Source organism: Equus quagga, chromosome 3 (assembly GCF_021613505.1).
Source record: "Equus quagga isolate Etosha38 chromosome 3, UCLA_HA_Equagga_1.0, whole genome shotgun sequence".
Taxonomy (NCBI): Eukaryota; Metazoa; Chordata; class Mammalia; order Perissodactyla; family Equidae; genus Equus; species Equus quagga.
The window spans coordinates 38,121,759-38,140,454 of record NC_060269.1 but is presented as its reverse complement, the minus strand read 5'-3'; the positions used below and the strand labels follow the sequence as shown (position 1 = coordinate 38,140,454).

The following is an 18,696-nucleotide window of genomic DNA, read 5'->3' as shown; positions in this document are numbered from 1 at the left end:
ACAGTGGTTTAGATATGATCTTATTTTTTGAGTACAGTAAGAGGTCATTGTTTCAAAGATTTGTTGAAAGAAAACTTTCATCTCTATTTATTCTAACTCTGGATCGAATTGATATAGAAGTTTATGTGGATTGTGTAGAAAGAGGTATGTGCTATTCCTTTACTCTTAAAGATTAGACTACTTGAGTTAGTGTTTATCATTTTATAAAAGTTTAATGGCTACCAAAGAAGACTAGAATTTTTCTCCTCTTAATTAGAATAAACATAGTTTTCTTATTTCTTTTCTTCATGTGTTTTGGTTTAAAACAGTCATATGGTCGAATTATTTTTCACTTGTAATTTTCTAGCTTGATCTCAGTTTAGAATTCATGTAACGTATTTCCTTTAACACAGTTTGTATTTTGAAGCTTGGTTTGGAAACTTTATGTGTGATTTTATATTTAAATGATTTTTCTATGGTTACTTTTTAGGTTTGTTTTGTTCTGATTGTTGAAAAACAGTGGTCCTATATTTAATTGTGCTTTTCACCCTAAAAATGCTGAAGCCCACTAGGTTTCAGTGCTTTAAGTGTTTACTGGTACAGGATTTCTTGTTTAACATTTCTCAGTAAGGCCAAAGTATGTAACTTTCAGAAAAAGGTGGTGTGGATTCAGCATGCTTAGAGAATATGGTTATGTTTGTATAGGAGTTTCATAGCCTTACACATTTTTTAAAACTACAGCAGCTTATATATAAATGGAATCATTTACTATATTAAATGTAAATGAGTATAGAAAAAAAGGGAGGTGAATTAGAGGTGGGAGAAAATGGAAAGAGAGCTAACCTTTGAGAAGAGTTAAATGAAAATAAAATGGAGACAGAGTCATTCACTTCATTCCTTCAGAAAATATTTGTGCACACCAGCTGTGTGCTGGTCCATGTTCTAGGCTCTGGGGATTCAACAGTGGACAGAATAGACATTCCCACTCTCATACAGTGTATTGTAATTGGCATAGATAGAGTATAAAGAAATAAAAAAGTTTATATTATTTCAAAAGATGGTAAGTGCTATGAGAAAGTTAAAGTGGGGAGAGAGGTACAGTGTGGGGCAGAGAATGTTGCAATTTTAAATAAAGTAATCAAGATGGAATTTAAGAGGATAAGTTCCTATGACATGCTTAGCAAACACTATTAGCAATGAAGAGACAAAGGCAGTTATAGGAAAATAGAAGATCCTGGATATTTTGTAAGCGAGAAATACTCAACTGGATTCCAAGTTGGGGAATAAGCACAGTTGTTTCCCTTATTGTGTTTGCTTTTTTACGTAAAACTGGCTTCTCTCTCTCATTATATCCGCAATCATGAGAATAAATTCTTTCATAGTCCCAAGAATTTCTTTCATCTAGAACATGCAAGTTTGCAAACTGGCTCTTCTGTTTCCATTCTAGCCTCTCTACTACCATGAGTTATTGTTTTAAAATGCTTAGCTAAGGGTTATTGTGCAAAAGAAGTTTGGAAAAATAGGTCAGTGTCGGTCTATGACATTTATCTTGAATTTGAAATTTATATTAAATTTCTGAGTTCTTATAATTTCAGAAAGAAATAGTTTTATGGAGTATTTGCTATTTCAATTGTAATAAAGTATATGGATGCATTGTGCTCTTTCCTAATAAAGAATATTGGCTTCCAGAAGAGTGGGTACCATGTGGGCTAGTTCTAAACTGAGAAAGATCTAGATTGGCTTTAAATATATATGAAACCTGTTAAAGAATCTTTTAGAGTTTGTTTAAAAATGTTCTTTTCTTGGTTACTAGTCTGTTCTTTCTAAGGCTTCAGGGTTGTGTATTCTGTGATGTTAGACCCTTTGCTTCTCTTACTGAAAGTTTGTTACTGAGAGCGTTACATCATAAAGGAGTAGAGTGATACCAATTTAAGGATTTTTATGATATTGAATTATTGAATGTGCCATGTACCTGTGTGGGGCAGGGGGAAGAGGGAGAGAAATATGAGGAAGAAGGCAGGTACATGGAGAGTTAGGTAATAATTCTGCAATATAAGAATAAAGGCTATATTAATACATGGATATATAGTCTGAGAAGTGAGGTTTTAGTCATTCTCATATTATTGAAGAGAGACTTCAGAAGCAATTTTTTTCCTCTCAGATTTAGTTTGTGACTATTCTCTGTAGTTAATTCTAAAGAGATTACAGTGTTAGAAGGATTGCTAGTTCAGGAATATTGCTTCCACATTCTCAGTTGTTAGGGTGCAAAAAAGTGGTAACTTTCGCTTCCCATCAATGGTGAAGATGTTTAGTAGAGAAAATCTGACAGTTGCTGCTAATGGGGGTCACAGAAAGCCCAGGAAACAGAGCAGTAATATTGGAAAACTCTTGGTGAAAATGTGTGTATGTGCTTAGCCAAGGTCTAGACTAGTATAATCAGATGTGGACAATGGGCTGTAATGTAGTTATGGGAGAAGGTTGTCATCATTATTGTTATTTATTGAACCTCTAGTGTGAATCTTTTCTAGTTGGTCACTTGATAGGGCTGTTTGTTTCCTGAGGCTGACACAAGCATTTTTTTTCCTCCTTGTACTGTAGGTATAAATTATACATAGTTTTTCTTCTTAATATTAAAATATGTGAATCATTTTTTGCTCTGCATTTAGAGATTTAATCTACTTTCCAGTAAACATTATATTTTGAGACTGCTTACTATAATTAAAGCTTTAATTTGTCTCTAATTCTTTGTTGGAAGGAAAGCTCCCACAACTTTTAGATAAAATTACAGTTGCTAAATTTTGTATATTTAGGAAAATATGCATATAGATGGAAAAAATTGGCCCCTTAGAGAAGCAAAAAAGTTTCTTCATTTAGATATCTTATTAATTCAATTTGTGGAGTCATTTACATATTTTCCGTAATGAAAGGAAAAGTCATATTTGTGTGTCTAACTTAAAATAAATGGGAGGCGTGTAGTCAAGGGACTTCTGAAATACTGGATTTAAAAGCAGTTTGTAAATTATGAGGGACAAGTGTCTATGTTTCCTTTCTTCTTTGGAAGTAATATTAAATACTTTATATAGATCCTAATCAAAATTTATAATGTTCCTTTAAATAAGTAAGGTTAGATAGTAGTATTTTGTATTATGCAGTGAAAATGTTTCAAATTTAAATTTCTGATACAATTGTGTCTAACCTAAAAGCACTAGAGTTTTGCTATTAATTACTTAGTTACATTTAGATACTTGAGAATATTTACTTTAAAGCATTGCCACAAAGTATACATTTATCAAATAATGATTGAGTACAGCCTGCCTGAACAGTACTTCTTAGGTGGTTGATTGAAAAAGAAGAGTAAGTAAAAGATGTGCTTCCTCAATCAATGTGGTCTGATGGGGAGAATAGAGTAATATACATAGCAATCTAATAGAATTTTTATGATACTGTAAACAAGTATAATATATGCTATATATGCAATAAGCATTAAGTATAAGATTTGCATAAAATAAAAGTCTTTGCAGGATCGAATTGCGGAATATTCCTTAGAGAGAAAGAGGATTGAATTGTATCTTATGGAAATTAAGGTTTGGATATAAAGAAAGGAAAAAAAATAGATTGGGGATGGTGTTGGCACTCATTTTCTATCATTTATTTAGTACTTATTTGTTGATTGTATTCTATGTATCAGACACTGTTCTGGAGTCTGAGGATATGACTGTGAGTAAGATTCTACTGTCATGGAGGAGAGGACAAATAATAAACAAGTAAAGGAACAAATAAGATAATTTAGATAGTAATCAGTGTTTAGAAGGAAACAAAGCAGGATAATGTTACGAGAGTAAAGAGGGGAGAAAGCTTATAGGGAGGCCAATATAGAGTGTTTGCAGAAGACTTATGAAGAAGTGACACTTGATTTGAATGAAGAGACGTTGCCAACCAGTTTGAGTTCTGGGTCACAATGTTTTAAGGTGAAGAAATAGCAAGAACAGAGTCCTTGAGGAGGGAATGATGTTTGTGTATTATTCAAACAAATAAGAGGCCAGAGTGACTGGAGCATAAGGAGCAAGGGAGAGAGTGAGGTTTGGAAATGTTAGAGATATTCAGGGTTCAGATCACATAAGGCCCTGTAAGCTCTGGTAAGAAATTTATATTTAATCTTGTTAAGTAAAAATACATTACAGACTTTTAAGTAGAGGAGTGGCGTGATATGATCTATGGTTTTTTTATTTTGTTTTTTGACAGTGACATTTAACTGAGATGTTTATTTTTTAAAATTTTAATTTCTAACTGTAGTAAAATATACATAATATAAAATCTACCACCTTAACCATTTTAAAGCATACAGTGCAGTGGCATTAAGTACATTTACATTGTTATGCAGCCATCACCACTGACTCCAGAATTCGTTTCATCTTCATCTTCAGCAAAACTGAAATTCTATACCCGTTAAATAATTCTCCATTCTTACCTGCCCCTTCCCCACCCCTGGCACCCACCATTGTACATTTTGTCTCCATGAGTTTGACTACTCTAGGTACCTCATATTAGTGGAATCATACAGTATAATGTCTTCAAGGGTCATCCACGTTGTCACACATGTCAGAGTTTCCTTCCGTTTTAAGTTGGCTATGTTAATTGAAAATGCGGGGGAACCAAGTGTAGTGTTAAGAGATATAGGAATCAGCAGCAGCATGTAGGTGAGATTTAAGGGTCATGGGATGGATGAGATGATTTAGATAGAGGAAAGGGCATGGAACTGAGCTCTGAGACCATACAAAGTTTAGAGGTAGTGCAGAGAAGGAGGCAATAACAGAGGAGACAGTGAAGAAGCAGCTACTCAGTAGGCAGAAAACCAGGAAAGTGCTGTATCTTGTTGAAGAAGATAAGTAAATGTTTTCAGAACCTTAAGTACTTATCAAAGGTACTTTACTATTTGCGTGCAATCCTAACTTCTTATATTAGATTGTAAAATCCCTGTGGACTGTTTTATACATCTTTGTATTTCTCACGTATAGTAGCGTAGAATTGCCTTGCATCAGTGAGTGTTCAAAGAGTTTATTTTTTTTACAAGCACTGCCGGGCACCCAGCAATTGTCAGGCACTGTTCTGTGCTCTGGGGATATAAGGATAAATTATACAAGGTTGGTGCAATCTTGAATGGAAGACATTTGTAAGTAGATGGTGTCACACGGAATGATATAATGTAGTAAGTATCGCAAAAGAGGCATGTGCACCGTCGTAGGAGATTAGTTATTTGGAGGAAAAGCATTGTAGGATCAGAAAAGGTTTTATTTATTTGACTTTTGAACTTTGCTCTGAAGAATTAATAAGATAGGCAAGATGGAATAAGAAGTGAAGTCATTCCTGCCTGAGAAAATAGTGGGAACAGATCCAAAGAGATGTAAAAGTACACGGTATAATGTTTGAGAAAGCAGTGCTTGTAGATTCTAAAGAAGTAGCAAAAATGAGCCTGGTTTCTAAGCCATGCAAAGGTGTTGACTCTTCTTCTGTGTCGTAGGAGGGTGATCAGAACTTTTGAAAGTGTATATTGATGATCAGATTTTCATTTTAGAAAGATGACCCTGATGAAGCATTGGCTAGAATAATAAAAAGAAGTTTGATTGGAGGCTCTTGTAATAATTGAAGCCATGATGTTGAGTGCCTGAGGGACACTGGAAAATGTTATAGAGAGAACCAGCTTTTTTAGAGTTATTGCAGATGTAGGATGAACAATACTTAGTCTATTGGATGTGAAGAATGACGAAGAAAGAAGAGTGAAATATGACCAATATTTCTAGCTTCAGTAACTAGGCAAATAGAGGTGATGTTAGCAATCAGGGAACAGAATGAAAGAATGAATGATCTCTGAATGAGGGACTAGTTTAATAAATTATGGTATGTTTCATCCACAGAAATCCTCTGTGTGATAATGGTGCACCATTTAGTAAAATAAACAGGTTTGTGTAGTCTAACTCTTTCAGTGTTAAAAAATATTTTTATACACAATCATATAAATATGTATACACATATACGTAATTACTACATATATACATGTACACAGATACAATATATTTCTTTAAGTTTAGAAAAATGTAAGGACAGAAACATCGACTATTAATGGTAGTGACTTACTCTGAAAAATGGACAGGAAAGGTGGTTGGGGGCTTTCAATTGTTGCTTCATTATTGAAGTGTTCCATGTTGTTTTTTGACAACATATATTACTTTTATGCTAAAGCACAAAAAAAATTGAATGAAACATCAAGACAGAATATTATCTATCTGTCCATCCATCAAGTAAGTGTCCATCTTGAAAAATAAATGGCAGGAAGAGGTGTTTTTGCTCTCTTGAAAATATAACACCCCTATGTTTTCTCTTCATAGCTTTGTTAATACTGTTGTCTAGAATGTCCTCTCCTTATTGCTCTTGCCCTTTATTTAAGCTCTCAACAGCTTTTATGCTCTAGCTCTCAAAAGCTTTTTTCATCTTTTTGGTGCTTTTTTCATCTTGAGAAGTTTATAGTGATCTTTGCTTCTACTCAACTATGATAGCACATGTATTCTTATGATATAATTGTACTTGTATTACTTATGTGTTACTGCATAACAAATTACCCACAAACGTTGCAGCTTAAAACAACATCCATTTACTATTCTTACAATTTCTGTGCGTCAGGTGTCTGGGCACAGCTTAACTGGATCCTCCACTCAGGGTTTCACAAGTCTGCAATAATTCACTTCCTTGCACTTGTAGAACTGAAGTCCTTGTTTTCTTGCTGGCTGTCACTGGGGTCTGATCTCAGCTCCTAGAGACTGTCTGTAGTCCCTGTCACATGGCTCTCTGACAGCATGTCAGCTTTCACAAGGTTAGCAGGACAATCCATCCATTCTGCTAAGGCAGAGCCTTATGATGTAGCATATCACAAGAGTCACTCTCCCTTTACCTTTGCTGTGTAAAGTAAGCTAATTAAGGAATGACTATCCCATCATCTTTGCCATATTCTATCCTAGAAGCAAGTCCCAGATTGAACTCAAAGGGGCAGGAATCATATAAGACCTTGACTCATTCAAGGTCACCTTAGAGTGTGTCCACCACGGCACTTATATTAGAGTTTAAAGCTGCAAAGGACCTCAGTGTATTCTCTTTCTCCCCAACTCATCTTCAGTGCCTTTCTTAGTCTTTATAGTATGGTAGTTATTGAATAGATATTAGACAATGATTCAAAAGACAGAGGGAATTGTGGACAAAAATGTTAAAAGATCAGAGTAAATACTCAGTAATAATGTGGATGAAATGATTAAGGCTTGATTTTTTGGTACATGGCTGTGAAATAGAGAACGTAAATTAAATCTGGAAATATTACATAGGAAATACTGACCATATTTGCTGATGGATTAGGGGCCGGAGGAAGGTGGTAGAGAAGAGAGAAGAGACTGGAATAACTTTGAGGTTGCTTGTTTGGGACTGGGAGGATGGTGTGCCATTGACTAATCAATTCAATTAATGTTTGAGTGCTGTGAGGCAATATATTGATGTTAAATTCACAGTGCGGTTTTTGGTCTCTAGAGAGAGACTAAGAAGCACAAGCCAGTATTTCACATCTGCACTCATGAAAGCCCTTGCTTTCTCTATTTGTAGATCCATAGGAAGTTATTCATTAGCAGGTTTTAAAATTACACCAGGGATTGTTTTTATCTTTAATGCCTGCATGTGTATTGTTTAATAGCATTTGAAAAAATACTCTGATGATGTTACCCAAAAATCATAGACAAGACATTGTATTAGCTTCTAAAGTGGCTGGTAGACAGTTGGGGGATAATGGAGAGGGTCTAACAGATCTGGAATCAGATTATAAATAGTGTCTATGAGCTTAATAGAGATATGGAAAAAGTGGTAGAAGAGCAGAGACCCTATTTTCTTTCATGATTTTCTGTTTTTTCTCCCTCTTAATTGCTTGTTGTAGAATGTGAAGGAATAAAAATATAAGGAGGAGGATGTATAGCTTTACTTTCTAGAGCAATTGTTGGTACATTTTGTAAAGGACTAGATAGTAAATATTTTATAGTTTGCAGGCCATGTGGTCTCTGTCACTGTAACTCAACTTAATGTAGTAGTATTTTATGAAAACATCCACAGAAATAATTAAACGAGTATGGCTTTGTTCCAATTAAACTTTATTAACAAAAATAGTTGTCAGGACAGATTTTGCCCACGGGCCATAATTTGCTGCCCTTGTTCTACATAATTGACAATTTGTGTATTTTCCCTAAACTCATATTGCACATAATATTATTCTTCAGTTTTCTTTCCACTTAATTTATTGTCGAAAACCTTTTATCGTCACTTCAGAAGAATCTATCTCTTTACAGTATATGATTGTATTTTGGTTCTTTCAGGTTTTCACTTCTATAAACAGTGTTACTGTGAATTTTCTGGTTCACGTGTATATCTTTCTGCACTTGTGGGAACATGTTCATATGGTAGATTACTAGGAGAGTAATAATTGCTTTGTATCAAAGTCTGTGAATATTTTACTTATATTTTTGATGAAAATATTGCTACAAAGTGAGACAAGTACTCCATGAAATGGGAGTTGCCTCCTGGTGTCTGTCTATAGATATGCCATTGTTGATGACTATTGGGTCTACATTTTGTAGGTGGACATTATCAAGTGGCAGTTTAGCCACTTCTGTCATATAAATTTAAAATATAATCCTAGCCCAGGGGCCAGCCTGGTGGTGTGGTGGTTAAGTTTGTGCACTCTGCTTTGGCTGCCCAGGATTTGTGGATTCAGATCCCAGGCACCGACCTACACATCATTCGTCAAGCCATGCTGTGGTGGCATCCCACGTAGAAAAATAGGGAAAGATTGGCACAGATGTTAGCTCAGGGCCAATCTTCCTCAACACCCCCTCCCTGCCCCCAAATCTTAGCCCTGATCAACGTGTCTTTCCAATTCCTTTTAGAGAAGGGAATTTGGAAGACCTGTACATAATAAACGTCTTCCAGAAACCTCCCATTTATATAAGATGAATCATTCTGTTGGTATTTATGGTAGGTAAATGGTGTTATGGAAGCATTGATCAGAATAGGTCATTTGTTTATATATCCAAGATTTAGAACTGTGTGATCATTGCTAATATTCCACATGAGTTGTTAAGTGGAGCGGTCTTAAGTAGCGCCAAAGTTAATCATCTCTTAAACCCTTGACGTCTAATTCTATAGGTGAGTTTTTTGAAAAAAATTTATACAAGGTGATTCATACAGTATATATTCTTTTGTGTGCTTTTGCTAAACATTTTGAGTGAAATTAATTTTGCTGCACATAACATTACTTGGTTCTTTTTGATACTGTTTAGTATTTTATTATATGAATATTTCACCATTAAAAAATTCATTTTATTCTTAGTGGGCATTTGGGTAGTTGCTAGTGCTTGGTTGTTAAAAATAAAGTTGCTGTAAACATTCTTTTTCATATATTTTGTGATTATGAGAGTATCTGTTGCTTCACATCCTTGCCAAAATCGGATAATGTCTTTTTTTTTTTTTTAATTTAGCGATTCTGTTGGAGTACAGTATATCTTATGGTTTTAATTTGTATTTGCCCAATGACTAGTAATGCTGAGCATCCTTTTGTGAACTTATTTGCCATTTGGAAATCTTTTGTGAAGTGCTTATTCATGTTCTTTGTTCATTTTTTAAAAAATTGTCATTATTGCCTTTTCTTCTTTATAAGAGTTCCTTAGATATTTAAGATATAAGTTCCTTGTATTCCAAATATATTCTCTTTTTCTAAAGTTTGCCTTTTAGTTCTCTTAATGGTGGTTTTCATAAGCATAAATCTTTAATTTTAAAGAAGTCTAGTTTATCAGTATTTTTCTTTATGGTATATGTATTTTGTTTTGTTCAAGGAATCTTTAATCTAAGTCATGAAGATGCTCATTTAGTCTTCTTATGAAAGCTTCGAGAGTATTTAGGTCTTGTTTATGATCCATTTGGAGTGATTTGTTTGCATGGTTTGAGATAGAAGTCAAGGTTAATTTTGTCTATCTGACCATCACTTGATTGATCCAGGACCAGTTATTGAAAAAAATCCCATCTTCCTCCCACTTTTGTACAAGTACCTTTGTCATAAATCTGGTGACCATATATATATGAGACTGTTTCTGGGCATTCTCTTCTGTTTCATTGATCTGTTCGTCTGTTCCAGTACCGCACTGTCTTAATTACTATATCTTTATAATAAGTCCTAATATTTGATAGCGTAAATCCTTTATTATTATTACTGTTATTTTCTTTCCTCTGTCCCTTTTTTTTTTCAAGAATGTCTCAGCTATTCTTTGTACTTTACATTTTCGCATAACTTTAAGCATCAACTTGTCAAATTCTACGGAAAGACCTGCTGGGGTTTTGATTGGGATTTCTTATATCTATAAATCACTTTGTTGAGGACTGATATCTTTACAATACTGAGGCTTTCATTTTCATGAACATGTTGTGGTCCTTTCTTTAAATCTTCTTTAATTTCTCTGAGCATTTTTTTGTTTACATATACAACTCTAGCACATTTTTGTTATTTATCCTACATATTTTGATGATTTTTAATACTTTTCAAAATGGTACTTAAAAATTACTTTCAATTTGTTGGTAACTGTTAGAGTCTAGTTGATTTTTGTATGTTTACCTTCAATCTAGTGACGTTTCTGAATTCAGATTATTAATTTTAATTGTTTATGTATTCTTTTAGATTTTACTATTCAAAGAGAACAAGCTTTTAATTTTATTGATTTTCTAAAGTATATTTTTATTTTGTATTTAATTTCCGTGATCTTTTTCTCATTTCTTCAATTGAATAGTTAGGTAATTTATTTCCAAAGCGTCTTCCTTCTTTACTGCATTTATTCAGTGTATAAATTTCCTTCCAAGCTAAATCTCACGTTTTGGCATGTTGTTTTCATTATCTTTTAGTTCAAAACAATTTCTAATTCCCAGTGTTATGGTTTCTTTGATGCATGTGTTATTTAGAAGTGAATTACTTAATTTTCAAATGTAGGTGAGGGGGAAGTGGTATTAGTTACTTATTATTGTGTTAATAATATTATCACAATTTAGCCTTAAAACAGCACACGTTTGTTATTTCACAGTTTCTGTTGGTCAGGATTCTGGACGTGGCTTGGCTGGGCCCTCTCCTTCAGGGTCTCTTACAAGGCTGCAGTTACGGTGTTTACTGGGGCTGCGTCTCTTGATATTCCACTTGGGAAGGATCTGCTTCCAAGTTCACATGGTTGTTGGCAGGGTTCAGTTCTTTGTGAGTTATTGGACTGAATCTCAGTTCCTTACTGGCTATGAAGTGGTGGCTGCACTTGACTCTTTGCCACATGGGCCTCTCCAAAGGGCAGCTTGTAACATGGCAGCACTCTCCAGCTATGCATCAAGGGAGACAGTCAATAGAGAAAGTCTGATAGCAAGATGGAAGTTAGATCTTACTTAATGTAATAATAGAAATGATATCCCTTCAATGGTGCCATGTTTTATTGATTAGAGGTATGCCATAGCTCCTACCCAAAATCTAAGGGAAAGGATTGCATAAGGCTGTGGATACCAGGAGGTTGGGAAAGTTGGGGTGGGGAGGGTGCATCTTAGAGTCTCTTTGCACAGAGTGTCCTATTTTGTTATTTCTTTCCAGTTTAATTCTACTGTGTCAGCATACTCAGCATGATATCTTCTTTTGAAATTCATTACGAATTTCTTTGTGACCCGACATTTTGCCTGTTTCTCTATATCTTCCATGTTTACCTGAACAAATGTTTATTCTTCACTTCGTAGATGTAGTGTTACATATATGTCAATTAGATCAGATTTCTAAATCCCACTGTTAAGATATTCTGTAGCTTTGTATTTTCTGTATCTAGTTGTAAGCCATATTTTTAGGAACATACAAATATAGAATCTCAAAATTCTGAATTTCTATCTTTCTGGTTCATTTATCATCTTATCATTTACAGAGTTTCTCTCTTTATCCCTAATTTTGTTTCTTAAAGTCAGTTTTTCCTATATTAATGAAGGTACATTACCTTTTTTATTGTTCATCTTTTGTGAATAATTGCTTGCAACGTTTGTGCAGCCTCATATTGTCTCTTATTACAATAAACAATTATAAAAAAAGAAATTGTGTCATTTATAAATAGCACATACTGAAAAAATCTACTTGACAATAATTATCTTATTAAATCTGTTTGCTTTCTATATGTTCCTGATGTATTTAGGTTAAAACAACTTATTTGTGTTCTTTGTATTTGTTCCACATTTTGCGTAGTTTTTCTTTCCTTTTTTTTCAGCTAAGTATTTTTTGTTATTCAGTTTTCCCCTTAGTTTATTGGTCATATGTTATTTTAGATACCTTTAGTGGTTACCTACAGATTGCAACATGAATATTAGAGTTGTCAGCATCTTACATAAATAGGTTCTTTCACCAATTCTTGGACAATAAAAGAACTTTACAACACTAATTCGTTTTCTTTCTTTTGCCTTGTCTGCTCTTGTTATGTATTTTAAGGTTATGATTTTTGAGTTCTAGAAGTCATTATTACAATTGTTGTAAACATTCATTATTCTTTTGGATTACCCACATTTAACTTTTCCATTGTTTTGTTTTTTTACTTCCTTGTCTTATATTAAACTGATATTATTTTCTTTCTGTCTGAAGAACTCCCTTTAATGTGAATTGTCTAGTAACAAATTTTCTCTGTTTTGTTTTTCATTAAATGTCCTTATTTTGCTTTTGCCTGAGAGGAAACACTTTTCCTTTACCCTCTTAGGTTCAGTGATTGGGGGCCTGTGAATCAAAATGACAAAAGACAGATTGGCTAGAGAAAAGACAGATTTTTTAATTCATAAGATGTTGGAGGGAGTTCATCGAAAAATGTGACTCAAAGAAGAGGTTAGAATTTGAGGCTTGATACCATCTTAATAGGGGAGGGAGAAGGGAGCAGGGTGCTTATAGGAAAATGCAATGACTTTTAGGAGAGATAATTAGACCCTTAGGAAAATAGATAGGAGATAAGGTCATTTTGTGACAATGGTCCTTTAGAAGATTTCTTATCCAGGTGCTGAGTTCTCATCTCCAAGTAATAGGAGTCACACTTCCCTGGTTGGGAAACTTCAGGGAAGAGAATTTATGATAGTTGAATTCTTTTGGGAGACTGCTTTTAGGCAGATAAGGGTAGTTCAGAAAAAGACTCTTCACAGTAGTGTATTCTGGATCCCTTCACTGTCATTACTGAGATATTTTTTGAATTAGAGTTAAGAATTAGAATATAATTAAGAATATAGAATTCTTAATTAGCTGCTATTTTTGTTTAGCATTTTGAAGAGGTCATTACATTCTTATCCAGCTTCCATCAGTCTTTTTCTTGCTCTTCTGAAGGCAAGAAATTGTCCTCGCCCCTTCTACCTTCTCCCTCTTCCTTGCTGCTATTAAGATTTTTTTTTCTCTGACAGGTTTACTATGATTTCACTAGGTGTGGTTTTCTTTTATCTTGCTTGGAGTTTGTAGGACTTCAACATACAACTCAGTGTTTTTTTCCTGGTTTTCGAAAAGTGTTGGTCATTCTCTCTTCAAATCTTGCTCTTTTCTAATTATTTGTTTACTTTCTTTTTTTACTCCAGATACGCTCATGTTAGACCTTTTTACCATATCTTGTATGTCTGTTATTAATGTTATCAAGTTTTCACCATTTTTCTTACCATGGTTCTCTTTAGTTGTCACTGACCTATGTTTCAGTTAAGTAGTCCTTTTTTAGCTGAGTTTCATAAATTGGTAAATCTATTCTTAATTTCATGTTTTTTTTGTTTCTATAGTTCTATAGTTTCTAATCTCTACTGGAATTTATTTTGGTGAGGAAGATTGGCCCTGAGGTAACAGCTTTTTCCAATCTTTTTCTTTTTGCTTGAGGAAGAGTGATTTGAGGTAACATCTGTGCCTGTCTTCCTCTATTTTGTATGTGGGATGCCACCACAGCATGGCTTGATGAGTTGTGTAGGTCTGTGTTGGGGACCCAAACCTGTGGACCCAGGCTGCTGAAGGGGAGTGTGGCAAACCCAGCCCCTGTGCCACTGGGCCAGCCCCATCCTTATGCTTCTTGATTAGCAGTTAGAGGAGATGCTGATTGTTAATTTAGAGACTGAGCTGATTCAAATCTGGAGTTTTAAAAATCTCTGTGAGAGTTTCCTCTATTTTCAGTTTCCCTTTCTGAGTTCTTCTGAAATTCTGGGATTTTACCATGGCTCTCCTGCATTGATATTTGTTGTTTTTTTCTCTCCACCCTGTGAGATTCTGAAAACTACCAGGACCGTTTCACCTTGATAGATTATGAAATTCAGCTTTTATCTCTCTGGCTCTACAAGACTGATAATAACTCTGTTTAGATTCTCTGTTCCCACCTGTGAATAGCAAATTTGTCAATGGGAAAAGACATGTTGATGTCTTCGGTGTCCTTTCTTCTCTAGGATCTTGGCTCCTTATGTCTTGTCTGCCTTGGAAACTCTCCAATACCTTTAAAAAGATTAAAACACAAATTTAATTCAGCATTTTTAGTTGCATTTGTTGGTTAGCTAGTCTGGTAAAAGTTAATCTATTGTTGCCAGAAGGATAACCTTGTGCTGTTACAGTCTTCAATTACTAAGTGTGATCACTGGTACTTTATTGGGTATGATAGCAGAAGAGGAAACATTCTTTCCTCCCCCAAATGACAACATATACCACCTTGGAGCAGAGAATAATCACGTGTATTGTGTGTGTGTGTGTATGTATACATATATTTACTTGACAATATTCATCTCTTTATAGGTTACTTAGCCAAACAATGAAGGATCATCTAGTAAGAGTAGCAAATGAAGCTGAATTTATCCTCAGCAGACAGAGAGCAGAGGATATTCACAGACATGCGGAATTTGAGGTGGGTTAAACATGTGGTTGATGTGAGGAAATTACCGTTTTTTAATAATAATCTTGGGAAACTGCATATGTAGAATGGTGATATGGTGTAAGCAAACATGTATCATGAAAAAATTAAAAATTAATTTGTGAGAGAATCATGGGGAATTCTGGGAAGATAGTACAAGTCTCTATAGCCCTCTGGTCTCAACTCCAATTCATCTACAAGTTGCTTGCAATAGCTTTGTGTTTGGCTGACCTGATCTTAATCATGTGAGCTGGATCTTGGCTCTGATAGCTTTCCAATAAAGTAAATTAGTGAAGAACTTTTACCCTCTGTGGGCAAGACAAAGCTAGTTAACCAGAAATGAAAACTCCTATGGTAGAGAGATCTTCCAGGTTTCTAGAGAGAAGCTGAACATAGAGGCATGAAGTTACTTTACCCGTAAGGTTTGAGAGCATGCTAATCTTTATAGCTGAGGAAATGGGGCAGCATACAGCTTTTCTTCTTGGATCCTCACAGTGGGGACCAAGTGGTAGATCCATCCTGGGACCACTGCTTATCTCAGCAGTTGCACCTGAACATGTGTAACAAATGTGAGTTCGTAGGGGAAATTAGTGGTTTTGTAGCTATATAAGTCACCCAAATTCACATCTAAAGTGAATTAGAAAATTTGATGAGGACGTTTGCTAACAATTGGAAAAAAATTAAAAAGCACTGTCTGGGTTCTTTTTAACATGTTAAGAGCAGTTGATTCAAATGTTGCTGATACTTTTCTGGTACGTTAAAAAAGATGAAAACCTCTCAGCACATTTTATATAACCATCATAACCTGAAAAGTATACTGGAAAAATGAAACTCTGGAAGACCAATTTCACTTAAAAATATGGATATAAAATTCTAACTAAAACTTTAGCCAACATAATCCAACAATGTAATGAAAGAACTTAAAGGGTGACCACTTAGAATTTGTTCATGGATTCCAAAGATGATTTAATATTAAGATATCTACCTATAAAATAAATTTAATCAGCAAATTCAAAATTATGTGAAGATATCAATAACTGTAGGAAAAAGCAAATGATAAATTTTACCAGCCAGCCCTAATAAAGATCTGAGAAAAATTGTGTGTAAGAAAATAATTTGAAAATGATAAAGACTGTTTACTAAACATCATTTTAAATGGTTAAAGCCATTTCTATTAAAATCTGGAAAAAAAGTGATACTATCACCATTATTTAATAAATTTCTTTTTATGATCTCACAAGTGCAAGATATAATTAATATAAATGCTAGAAAAAAGAAATGTTATTACTTTCAGATTGCTAATGCTATGATCTAGGAAAATCTAAGAAATTATTAAACATTTTTCTACCAATGTTAATAGGGACTTTGGAAGATTATTGGCTACAAGATAAATGTGCAAAAAATTAATAGCTTTTCTTTTGACTAGCAAGCAGTAGCCAGCTGAGAATGGAAATCAGAAGTATAATCTGTTTATAGTTAATACAAAAATAATATTTTGGTTCAAATTCTGTAAAAAACTCACAGATACTATTTGGAACAAAACTGTAAAGTCTCATTAATAGAAAACAAAATATAAACTAATGGAAGTCATTCCATGTTGGATAGTATATCTTCTATCTGTGTGTGTGTGTGTGTGTGACAGAGAGAGTGTTTTACTTTGAAATAATTTGAGATTTACAGGAAAGTTATGAGTAATGCAAGAACTCATGTTCACCATTCTCCTAGGTTCTGTGATTGTTAAAGTTTTGCCACATTTGCTTCTCTCTGTTTTTCTTTGTTTGTCTGAATTTGAGAGTAAGTTCAAGTCATGATACCCTTTTAACTTTACTTCAGTGAGAATTTCGTAAGCCCATTCTCTGATTTAATCTTGAACAGTTGTCAAATCAGAAGATTAACATTGCTATCATGCTATTACTTAATCTACAGATCTTCTTCATATTTCCCCAGTTGTCTCCGTAATGTCCTTTATAGGCAAAAAGAGAAAATTTTAATGTCACGAAAATGTCAGTTTTTCTCAAATTAGTATGTAAATTGAATACAATATCCATAGGCATACCATTCCATTAGAATAACAGTGGAGTAATTTGGAATTTATATATCCCCTTAAAAATATCCAAATATTAAAAACTTCCAAATAATGTATTTGGATATATAAATATCCAGTTGTCATGAGAAAATAAGTGTTTTAATGTAGGCCTAAGATTTATGAAAAAAGAATTTTGAGGACATTCTTGCCTTTGTAGATAAACAGTACTAATTAGAACAATACTATAAAGACAGCATATACAAAAAACTCTGAGATGGAGTAAGGATATAGGATGAAAGATGAGACAGTAAATATTTTAGAAAAATATTTAGAAAATTGTCAAAGTAGAACTGAGGCATATGCAAGACTTTTATAACCAAGACAGGACACTTAGAAAGTATAAAAGTAAACGTCTATTACTACAAATAACAGTAAGCTGAGGAAAGACACCGTTAGCAACGTGGAAAGACACAATGGAACATGGAAAGACTGATAAATGATTAATATGTTCCCCATGTTATAATTCTTGTGAAGTGATAACAGAAAAACAACCCAATAGACAAATACTCTGAGACTATGAATAGGAAACTCACAGCAGAATGTAAGTGACCAGTAACATAAAACCATTCTCCAGTACAGAAATATTCAAGGAAATGTAAATTGGATAAATTCTATCTATCCCTTCTCTATTCTCAGAGTGATAACATGTACTGCTGAAGGAATAGGGGAGATGAGATGAGCAATGGTATTCTTTTATATTTTTAGTGAGAATGTTCATTTTTAGTCTCATGGAAAGACAATACGGTCATATGCATTTTAATAATAGTTATATAGACATGCACAAACACTCATTTACCCAATAATCCTATTCTGTGAATGTATCTTTGAAATATAAAGTAATCGTATGTAAGTATAGATATAACAAGGCTATTGTAGCATTATATGTAAATTTAACAAAATAAAAAGTGAGAAAAACAGGAAATGTTTTTCTAACAAAAGAATCGTTATTTTCTCAAAGAACAGGAAGTTAATAATAGATTATGAAAAAATTAAGTTGATGGCATACTTTTTTAAATAGCTTTATGGCATAATAATTTGCTAAGTCATATTATTCACTTCTTTTTACTGTATTCATGTCATTGTTTTTTAAACTGCATATTTCAGTTCACCTCATGCTATTAAAGAGGAGGACATTAGTCCTTTTATACTTTCTTTTTATTTTTCTCTCTTTACGTCCCAATTTTCAAAGTTATGTTTTTTAATATTGTCTAAAAATATAGCATTCACATTTTATGATCACAATTCTCATTAGTACTTGAGTGTTGGTTCTATATTTAAGCGAATTTACCCCCTATTTTATTACTCACAGTTTCTTAATTTCCAAATTCTTTCTTTTGACTCAAATCTTAATTGGCTGTGTTTCATCATCTTTTTTCCCCCACATGGGGCTCCTGTATGCTGTAAACTTAAAATTCTTTCATGTTTAAGCATATTTACCTATAGTCTTTATATTTGAATGACATCCTGACGGATTTAATATTCTTGGCTAATGCTTTCATTCCTTTAGAACTTTGTAGACATTGCATTATTGTCTTCTGCCTTTGAATGTTGCTTTCAGAGAAGTTTGAGTCCAGTCTGATAATTTTATTCAGTTGATGATTTGCTTGTTTTCTGCCTGAGATTTCTTTATTTTTCCATGAATTTCAATTCCTTAACAGCAGTATGGCT

The 18,696-nt window shown here is 33.8% G+C and overlaps 1 protein-coding gene across 4 annotated transcripts in view; it reads left to right on the top strand.

The window, feature by feature from the left end:
- LRBA (LPS responsive beige-like anchor protein) overlaps positions 1 to 18,696 on the top strand; it is a 710,247-nt gene that overhangs the window by 267,353 nt on the left and 424,198 nt on the right. For all 4 annotated transcript variants that reach the window (XM_046655938.1, XM_046655936.1, XM_046655939.1 and 1 more), the window contains exon 36: positions 14,828 to 14,936. In XM_046655938.1, coding sequence (XP_046511894.1) covers positions 14,828 to 14,936 — 109 coding nt within the window. The remainder of the gene's footprint in view (positions 1 to 14,827; positions 14,937 to 18,696) is intronic.